General features: G+C 42.7%; 2 protein-coding genes across 4 annotated transcripts in view; both read right to left on the bottom strand.

The window, feature by feature from the left end:
* PKN3 (protein kinase N3) overlaps nucleotides 1-945 on the bottom strand; it is a 21,310-nt gene extending 20,365 nt beyond the window's left edge. For 2 of the 3 annotated variants that reach the window (XM_025205018.1, XM_025205019.1), the window contains exon 1: nucleotides 722-945. Coding sequence is in view for 2 of the 3 variants with exons in the window: in XM_025205019.1 (XP_025060804.1) it covers nucleotides 722-745 (24 nt within the window). In the remaining variant the exon portion in view is untranslated. The remainder of the gene's footprint in view (nucleotides 1-721) is intronic. The other variant, XM_014520266.2, reaches the window with a different exon arrangement.
* A 3,500-nt stretch (nucleotides 946-4,445) lies between these two features.
* Nucleotides 4,446-10,482, bottom strand: part of SET (SET nuclear proto-oncogene) — an 11,295-nt gene continuing 5,258 nt past the window's right edge. Inside the window, exons 2-8 of the mRNA XM_025205004.1 lie at nucleotides 9,937-10,124; nucleotides 8,717-8,859; nucleotides 8,056-8,159; nucleotides 7,767-7,880; nucleotides 6,716-6,886; nucleotides 6,466-6,612; nucleotides 4,446-5,353 (exon numbers count right to left, since the gene is read on the bottom strand). Of these exons, the coding sequence (XP_025060789.1) occupies nucleotides 5,330-5,353; nucleotides 6,466-6,612; nucleotides 6,716-6,886; nucleotides 7,767-7,880; nucleotides 8,056-8,159; nucleotides 8,717-8,859; nucleotides 9,937-10,124 (891 nt within the window). The 3' untranslated portion in view covers nucleotides 4,446-5,329. The remainder of the gene's footprint in view (nucleotides 5,354-6,465; nucleotides 6,613-6,715; nucleotides 6,887-7,766; nucleotides 7,881-8,055; nucleotides 8,160-8,716; nucleotides 8,860-9,936; nucleotides 10,125-10,482) is intronic.

Below are 10,482 nucleotides of genomic sequence, written 5' to 3'. Positions count from 1 at the left end.
AGATCCTCTGGAGCTTTTCCCAGATTTGTTCTCGAGCGCCTGAAAAGACCTGAAATCCTTCCCGTCCCGTGGGAAAGGACGGCAGAGCCAGACGCAGCTCGTAAGAGCCCAAGAATCGCCACACAAAACACTAGAGCTCTTGGTTCCCAAACGGTACCTTGTACTGGACCAAGTGGGAAGTGACAAGAAAATTGTCCTTTTCTGCTGGCCTTCGGGATCTGAGCCCCTTGGCGCGCAGCGGCACGGACGACGGGTCCACCTTGCCCAGCGTAAGGGGCAGGGGCAGGGCAGAGAGCGAACTTCCTCGGCCGGACGAAGGGGGTTTGCACCCCAACGCTCGCTAGGAAGGATTTTTCCAATGGTTTGAGCAGGTCTCATAAAAGCGAGGGGATTTCCCCGCAGACCCTCGTCCTTGGGCCCGCGCCCTGGGGGCCGAGGCGGGTTTTGGCGGGGGAGGGCCCGGTCCCATCCCCTGGAGCGCGGCCGACCCTCGCGAGTCTCTCAGCTCCCGGGGCCCAGCGACGTGGCCGCGTCCCTCGCGACGGCCAGCCCCGCGCTCCTGTGGCGGCGAGACGGCCGGTGCCAACCCGCAGCGCGGGGGCAGCCGGGTCTCCCCATGGGGGCTCTCCCCCTACCCCGGCTCCTGCTCCTCAGCCCCCGCCCCGGGGCCGGGCTCTTGCTCACGCAGCCGGGGCTGCCCGCGGGCCCGCCCGGGTCTCACCTGCCAGGGGCCGGGGCCCGCCATGGCGCCTACAGCGTCCTCTCCTCTCCTCACCCCGCGGAGCCGCCGCCGCCGCCGGCACTTTTCAAACTCCGGCTCCGGGCGGCAGGAACCAGCGCCCCCTGCCGCCCGCCCGCGGTGCCGCCCCGCCGGCCGAGCACGCTGCGGGCGGGGCGGGCTCCGTGCCCCGAGGAAGGTAAGAAACCGCCCGGGACGCTGGGGCGGGGGCGGGGCCGGGGCTCCACCCCGACCCTCCCCCTGCGAAACCCGCGGTCGGGCGGTGACCTGCAGCACGTGCGGCGCAGGCGCCTCACCCCGCCCGCAGGGCCGACGTGCTCGCTCCGCCGCAGGTGAGCCGGGCCCTCCCGTGGGCTCTCGTGCCCTGCCCCGGCGGGATCCTTAACCCCGCGGAGCGGTCGGTCACTGTGGGGCTGTCCCGCACAAACCAAACGAGGTGGAGAGAGGAGAGAAGAGAGGAGAGACCCGGCCCGGCCCCGTGGGGCGGCAGCAGGAACCGACCCCCCGCCCCCGTTGAGCTCGCCCGTACACGCTAGGGCGAAGGGGCCTCCCGGCAGAGCCGCACATACACGTTGAACAGAAACCTGGCTGTGGCAGTGCCCTTTCCATCCGTTTCCTACAGTCACCCCGAGCGCTCACTCGGCGTTAGCACAGCTGGAAGGAAAAGCCTGGCACTACGGACGGTCTCGCGAGCCGACAGAGAAGCACCGAGGTGGCGTTGAAGGCGAAGAGGAGCAGGTAAACTGGCTGGTGCGAGGCACTTGTTGAGCAGCGGCCCCAACCGGGACCGCTTGCCCTTCAAATAAAGACAGGGAAAGGTAGCCCCAGGTGAAGGATAGAGATCTTGGCTTCTAACTGCTCAGGGTTACTAGGCACAGGAAGGATTACACATTCAGCCATTCAGGCACAGGTGCTTACAAAAATGCTGGATAGCAACAGGGAGAAGTCACTGCCTCCACCCGTGCACACTTCAGTCATATTTGCTCATGATTTGGCACTACAACTTACTGGAGTGGTGGGCACCTTTTCTACTTCAGAGCATAGCAGCTCTTCCCCACTTTAGTTGAAGTCATGCCAGTTCAAAAAGCTTGCTAATCTTTTACTCTGGCAGAAATCTATGTTGGTTCTCTACACCATTCCCCTTATCAGGACAGGCTCCCCGAGAGCTGTCATGCTTGAGCCTAAATCCAGCTTCCATACCTCCCATGGGAGCAGGATTCCTAAACTGTGTGGAGCTCAATGCAGCCTAAGGAATGTTAACTATTGATACAGACTCTTGTACACCAGCTACTGAGACATGTTCTGCACCACTTTACTGCACGCAATCTTTTAGCTTGCTTGTAGTACTAGATACAAGTTTCTGCCATTCTTGTAAGTTGACAAGAAGAGAAATGTAGCTTGTCTCATTCTTGCTGCAGGAACATTTCTAACACTTGAAACATATTGAGTCACACATTAAACTTAGCGGATAATTGCAAAGATTTTCATAATAAATTGGTCAAAGAATGGGCATTTCTCAATAACCAACTTTGACCAAATACATTCCTTGCAGGCAATTTAAAGCACTGGATGGGTACCTTAAGTATTGCTTCAGTCAGTTAAACAACACACAAGAAAAAAACATTTTTTTCCGTAACAGACACTATTTACCGAAATAAAAAGATTCCCAAGATTACCAAAGATGTTTGCTTTTATCATTGCAATGTAAAGCTTTTCAAAGCTCGGGATGAGCAGCCACACCAGGACATATAAACGGTATTGTCTGCACAATATGGCAGGATTTTGTCACTGTTATAATCCTGAAGTTTCCCCACTGCCCCTTCCCCCACTCTGCCCCCCACAAACAAAACAGGCTCCAAGTGGAATTGGATTACCCATCACTCCCAGTAATCAGCTGTGAACAACAGATTTGGCAGGGCCTTATTTTTGGTCCCTTAGCTCCATAGGCCTTACACGGCAATTAAGTAGTTCCTCCACTCTGACAGCATAAAGATTTCTGTTTTAGAAACATCATTTAGGATTAGGTCTATAAAATGTTTACTTCCTGCAAGACTCTCAGTACTCTGACAGTTACTAGAAGCATGCCTGATAATGCTGAGAAGTTAGGGATTTATCAAAAACATATTTATTAGATAGCATTTTGATGTAGCATTATCTAGTGCAAGCCATTAGAGAAGAGAGAGCACCATGCTTCTCTCAGCCACATTTTAAAATCTGTGTTTCACAAACAAATAAAAATTGTAATTAACTTGTAAACACCCAAGGCCCAACTCTACCATTCTGCACACTTGGTCACTTATCCCAGAGCAAAGTGGAGGTAACTCATTCCTACTCGAATTTCACTTTCAACAGGGTTAAGTGACAAGATGCAAAGCAGTAGCTTGGCCAGTGTTTGCACCAAACAAACCGATTCAAAATGTTTGGTTTGATCAGTCCAAAACCAGCACAAGCATTTAGGATCCAATTCAACTGTTATGGAAAACAATAAGAACTGGTTAAAACCCTTTTGGAGTACTTCTCTACACAACCTGCGTGTGCAGTAACTAGAGACTGATCTGTAACTAATTCTCTAGCATCTGATTAACTACAGGATACTACCATGACTAGCTATGACAGATTCTTCCCAGAGAGGACCTCAGTCCAGAGAACCTGTTTTTATTACATGAAGATTGACAATTATACAATTATTTACCAATAAAAGTGTTCTTTACAGGCTTTTAAATGTCTATTCATTTAAATTTGAAATTAGTGGTTTATATAGCATTGCACACTTTAAAAATCAATGTATAAATGCTTCTTATTGCTAAAATGGGTTTCAACATGCCTCTTGCCATTCTGTCTGGGTAGTTCTGGATGTACATTTTAGATACATTATTATTTTCACTTGAACAAGCTGCATTTCATTAGCTCATATTTGAATATAAACACCACCAATTTTAGACTGGAGGCTGCATGGCATCAACATTCCACATGCAAAGCAACGACTTAGGTATTGTATAGGAATGTAATTCAGCAAAGAAACTCTTACAGAGTGATTTTATTCCATTTCAAATAGGATAAGTATAACTAAATCAAAGTCGGCTTACATCTCAACTGAGAAAGCTATTTACCCAAAAGATTATAAATAAAAAAATCCTACAATGAAGACTCTCAAATCTTGTGGTCATTTTAGTACTTGTTAATACTGGTTTGCAGAGTTTTTTCATTGAACAGAGCTACTGGAGAGGACATGGTATCTTATTCATACCAGTGGAAATGCTTAAGTAAAACTGTTGATATACGAAGGATCAGATACTTTTCTTCTGGTGAAAGAAATTTAAATTAACAAATCCATTATTTTCACATAAGAGGAAAGTAACCACATTTCATTTTCACTTGGATATTCAGGTAATTCAACAGAAATTGAATGCATAGATCACAGTAATTACTGCCAATTAATATTGTATGTTGATAATATCAGATAACTTATAATAAAATGTACCTACATTAAATACTCTTTCCAGATATGGAAATGATGGAACATTATTTCAAATTATTGAAATTGAGGTTCAATTTACAGAGCTACAGGTTGCTTTGTAATACAGAAGAAATAAGCACATAATAAAGGCGGTCAAGTTTGAAAACTATAGACAAAAGTTTGCCAAGATACAAGAAAACAAGCTAGGGAATCAAAAGCATGTTCTGTTCAGTGAAGACCATCAGTCCCTTTGTGTACACATTTAGTTTTATTGTAACAAAGCAACTTGTACACTTTAACGTTTAAAACTGAGCATCTTTCTTTCCTTTCCAGTGAAACAAAAAAAAAAAAAAAAAGAAGATTTTAAAAATAAACAAGAACAAAATTACAATAGAGAATGTCAATTTCAAATAGGATCCTACAGGTTCTGCTGATTCTCCATCAAGTGGCAGGGCTCAAAGTCATCATTAGGAGAAGATTTTATTTTAAAAGTGTCATCTTAAACTGCAAGGATGTTTGTTAAACATCACAATTAAACATGCCAAAGGAGAATAAGCCATGTTGTCAAAATGCCCACTTAACCCACCCAAACATCTGAAACCCACCCTTGCTGACCCTCTATAACCCCATTTTTTTTTTTTTTTTCATTTTTTTAAACAAGAGAAAGTAGACAGATACATGTTGGTAAATGCTAACTGTCCATATTCACATAGAGACACAGTGTAATCTCTGAGCCCAATATACAGAGAAAGAAGGAAAAAAGCTAGATTCTATGCACTACTACACAGGGGCCTAGCACTCTTCAGCTTCCAGCAGAGTGAAGGGAGCAGAAGGTTTTCTTTTTTCCCACAGAACATGGTGTGTTGATTCCATAAACAGTTTTTGTTTTGAGACAGAAGGGGATAAAAATGAACTCGGAACAGAAACTGGTAGAGATTTTTTCCCACTGTATTCTGCTCAAAGTATTTCCCCCAAAATAAATTGTGAACCATGGTGTAGAGGAGAGAAAAAGAGACCTCAAGAGAACAAGGCGACTGAGCACAAGAAAAAAAAGACAGCAACTTGCTCCCAGGGACTGGAGAAAAAATTAAAAAGGTAAAAAGGGGGGAGGGTTGGAATCCATCAGTGTTCAGTTAGTCATCTTCTCCTTCATCCTCCTGTTAGGAGAAAAGCAACAGTTAAATCCTATTCACTACATCAATCACCAGCACCTCTTGCTACTCTACAAATTATAGTCTTGTAATTCCTTCAGGACATGTTTAAGGCTTGCCTCTCCTCCCTTAATAAGGAAACTGGTAGGTTGGTGGGAAGGGGGCGGGGTTCCAGCATCTCTCTCACTACTACAATATCTAATTCAGATAAGTGATGGAGCTAGTTTAGTTGTTACTAAACTTTGAAGAAGTGGCAAAAAGCATCTAGAGCCAATAGGCATCTTCATTAAAAAATACAATAAAAATCCTATCATACTAATTTCAAAAACTGAATTATCAAGAGTAAAAGTCTTTATCTTTCAGATACTGGCATGAACTTTGCTCAAAAAAGCCACGGTCAAACACATACTTGCATTAAATGCACAGAGTGCAGTGTCCAAAACTTTTCCCTGCATTAGTCTAACATAACTCGTATAAAAGCCACTAAAAAAGGCTAAACAAAAGCTATTACATTAGAGAAGTATGCCCAATTACTTGGAATGCAAGATGCCCTGGAGATAATCCAGAATAAAACTATTAATAGGTGGAAGGGTGACAACTGAATGTACCAAAAAAACCCAGTTTATAGAAATAAAGGTGAAAAATACCAGTAAAAAGCAGACATTCATCTCAAACACATGACTTTTCCTCATATTTCCTAGCTACTTTCCTAAAGCTACTCCCCTTCAACTGAAGCACTGCAGTCACCCCCTAACTCAGGGGTGGGCAAAATGCGGCCCACCAGGCCATTCTATCCAGCCTGCGGGGCCCCTAAAAAAATGTAGAAAATTAATATTTAGCTGCCCCTGGCTGCCTGTCATGCGGCCCTTGATGGCTTGCCAAAACTTAGTAAGCAGCCCTCCACCCAAAATAATGGCCCACCCCTGCCCTAACTGCACTGAAACTCTTCAGAGCAATCGCTGCCTTCACATGCTTCCTCCAAGAAGTTTGATAATGTTCAACTGTACAAAGTGGCAAATTCTTTTTGACATTACGAACAAGATCCTCTTAAAAGTAAGACTTCCCAATTCAACCCATCAAGCGGCTTATAAACATGAAGGAAAAAACCTCTTTCTTACCTCCCCTTCTTCTCCCTCATCATCATCTTCATCTTCCTCCCCCTCATCTTCATCTCCTTCTTCATCAATGTCCTCCAATCCTTCCTCCTCTTCATCATCGTCATCATCCTCCTCTCCTTCCCCTTCTTCATCATCCATATCAGGAACCTTTATTAAAAGGCATGCGTACAGCAGTTACTAAACTGATCAAATTGACCCAACACAAGAACATTGCTGCAAATAAGTATTAATATCTCATCTTTGCACTTACCAAGTAGTACTGTAATGGATTTGGCCAGATGTCATCCTTGATGACCTCCCCTAATTCATCAGCACCAGCATCGGAGTGGTCAGTGAACCAAGTGAAGAAACTTTCTGGTTCTTCATGCTGCCTCTTCCTACTGGCCTTGTTCTGTGTCTGGCTTGAACGCTTTGTCAGATCCTGAGGTGGGGGCAAGAAGTTAAATGATCAGTTTTCCTGAAAGAAAGTTTTATGTGACCATTCTCTTAAGAGCACCTGGATACCACAACAAACTCCTCATTCCCTCTGTCAAGAAGAGGTGTGTAGAAGACAGATTATACAGAACTGTGAGGGCATATAGTAGTTGATAACACATGGCTTTTTTTTTTTTTTTTTAAACAAAAACTTCCCATAAATAGGGCCAGTGGTAGCATAAAACCCGCGTTCTTTTTTTTTTAATCGGTCTCAAGACTTTTTCACCAAGAAGTTCACAATTCAAAAGAAGCTGTTGGCCTGTATTAAAATATTACTACCTACACAGCAAAGGTGTGACAAGCCACTTTGTGAAGTGCTTCAAAGCCTTGTTAGAACTATTTAAATGCTAAAGCTTTAACACATGTAATTTAAGAAGCACTGAAGCAACCTCTAGACCTTTATGACATTGTCTTTAAACTCTTCTACGTTTTCTCCGAAGTAAGCAAAGTTTAAGTCTCTTTAGTCCTATCCTTAGAGCTTTCCCTTTTAAATTTCTAGCGTCTCCCTTGCAGTAAGTAAAACAGAGAATACACGACAATTTTCAAATGACTGTCACATTCACTGGTTAAAAATGTACCGGAGGTTACAAGGCCATCATCTTGCTTTTGAGACTCCTTTGTAACATCTTGCAATGTCCAAGACTGGAAAGCAGATGGCTGTCCAGTGCTAAATCTGGATCTCTCTCTGCCACCTGATCTAGTTCTACACTTTAAGCTCTCACTTAGTTAAGCCCATATATTTGCCTAGAATACACCATCGCCTGCAACTTCAGAACAGCAAGATTGCAACGGGGCAAATTCAAATTTTCAAGTGCATAGATACATACTTTCCCAGATTTCCACTTGATCTCAGTTGATTTTGAAGACGGATCACCACTCTCGTTCAGGTGAAACTCTTTGGAGAGAACTTTATTTTCAAAATATGGATTCTCATCAAAATACTGTAGAATGGAAAGCATTAGATTATGATGAAATATTCTTAGATTAGACAATATCTGCCAGTTGAAAGATATCAAGTATTATGACTTTTAAAATATTGACTAAGAAGCCACCATACAGATTGCTTTCAAATAAGAACAATGTAACAGTAAATAAAATAACATACAAAATACTTACAAAATCTATTCTGTAACCTGATTTGATGTCTTCAAACTCTGTCACCTCCACTCTGGTCAAATAATGCAGTGCTTCCTCATCTTCTTCCCCCAACAGTGCAGAAACTACAACAGAAGTTACATTATGAAGATTTGCATACATGTTATTTGGCTGCAAAGCATATAAAAATGGTCACTGAAAATAGATATAGAAAGTAATACCAAATATTCTACTTGTCCCACACTAACTTGAGAGGAAATAGACAAGCCTCACAGGAATCAGAGATGTCATTAGAGAGTACTACTATCTACCACAGCCTACCAGAAAGAGGCCTGAAAAGCTTTAAAAAGGTGTAGTTGCTTCTTTGCAAAGAACAGTAAGAAATAATACAGAACCCTAAAAACACAGTTCAAATTTGTGTTAGGGTGAAAGGGAGAAGAAATATTTGGGACAAAACAAGTGGAAATAGCTAAACTATTTATATTTTATATATAGTACCACTAGAAGGAAGTCCTAGAAAAAACATGTACTGAAAAACTTATATTGGGCAAATAAAAATCTAAAAAGAAATTTTCCTCAATCAAAGCACCAGAGAAGACAGTGTCAGACTTCAAGGTTTGTTTGTGTTTTTTGGTTTTGTTTTGTTTTTAAAAATGTTTTTCAAACAATACTAAAAACATACCTTGTGGGTGATTGACGAATGTTGTTACCCAGAAGTTTGGGATTTTGGCGATCAATTCTGACCTCTTCTGGAAGAATGGCTGGCGGAGTTTATTGTATTTCTGTTCTACTTTCAAAATTTCCTCACTGGCTTGTTCATTCAGTCTAAAATAAAGAAAACAGTTGTGTCAACCCCAAAGCATAGGTTAGGAACCTTGAGTTTAAAGGAGTTGCGCAAATCGCAGTAGCACAAAACTTTGTCAACTTGACTTTGATATCCCTCAAGCAGGGCTATATTACCAAACGAACAGCCCACTCCCACAAGTAGTATACCATAACTAATCCTACTGACTTCAATAAAACTATTCAGAAATTTAACACTATGCTTTGCAGCATTATTTACAGAATTAAATCCTAAACCAGTAGCTGCTAACATACTAAACGTTTAGTTTATAAGAAATGGTAAAGGGCAACACGCAACCATGGATCAAATTCAAACTCAGTATCTTTCTTTCATGGGATTTTTTTTTTTTTTGTTAGCGCAAGGAATGTACCACAAACATAACCCATTAAGGAATTACAGGTCTCTCAAATATAATTAATTACAAAGGTGGGCCCTGATTCTGCAAGTGCTCTGCTTGGGCAGAACTCTCCATCCACTTGGAGCTTCACTAACGGGACAGTGAGGTGTCCAGCCCAGGGCAGCTCCCAGGATCGGGTGTTAAGTGATCCGTGAGCCTGCTGCTGTCTCAGATGAGCGCATGCTGCCCCAATGTCGTTCTTTAAAAGAATGTTTTTTCCTGATCACACAAGTGCCTCTAGCTTGCGATAACAACTTTTCATAAAATTATAACAAATTTATCCACTCAGTTTTCGGTTCTGCTCTTTACCACAATCCAACCACTTCCATAAAAAAGAGAAAAGTATTACTTTGCAATGGTAGAGGGGGCCAAATAAGCACATAAAAGTCATTAAAATGGGTTGAAAAGTTTTCAAACTCAAGTTTAGCATCAGGTCACTCTAGTTTAACTGTACATGAGTTGAGCAGGACAACACAGTATCCTTACAATTTTTCAGGTTATATACGCACAATTTTTTTATTTCTACATAAAGTAAAACCACAGGTATACCATTGAATTAAGGCACTTTAGTAACTACAGTATTTTTTATTACAAGTTACAGGCTGATTTCTACTACAGCATCAGTTAGAAACAAACAATAAAACAGTCTCTCCCGGTTTACCTGTCTATTTCATTCTGTACTTCATCAATATGTTCAATTGCTTCCTGTTGCTCTTTTTCTACAGAGAGGAAGGGGAAAAAACAAAAAATGGTCAAACTCCGCAAGTTCTCGAGTCTGACAAACCAGCAGCAAAGTTTCCTTTTATGACATTTTCTACTACTCTGAACCGGTCCAGAAATTGCTCCTGCCTACAGATGCAAAGCTCGCCAGACCTCAAACTTCAGCTAAGTTGGTTGAAAACTTTGCGCTTTTTACAGAAAGCCTCAACCCCAAGGACCCACGTGCGGCTGAGCGCTGGCGATGGTGTGCTCCAAAAACACCGTGCTGTTTCTTTGCTTTTTAAATGCTAAGCAGAAGCCCGGGGGTGGGGGTTACTTTAGCCGAATGGCATGGCGACGCACATGTGAGCAAAAAGAGTCGTTAAAACACCATGAACGCCGAGCAGATAGAAAACACAGCACAAACAGGCTGGTTTCCTTTAACAAAAAAAAAAAAAAAGCGAAAAGAAAAAAAAAAGAGAAAAGAAAGAAGAACAAAACCCCCCCC

This window comes from Alligator sinensis, unplaced genomic scaffold, assembly GCF_000455745.1.
Source record: "Alligator sinensis unplaced genomic scaffold, ASM45574v1 scaffold388_2, whole genome shotgun sequence".
Taxonomy (NCBI): Eukaryota; Metazoa; Chordata; order Crocodylia; family Alligatoridae; genus Alligator; species Alligator sinensis.
The sequence above is the reverse complement of the archived record's forward strand: the minus strand, read 5'-3'. Positions and strand labels throughout refer to the sequence as shown.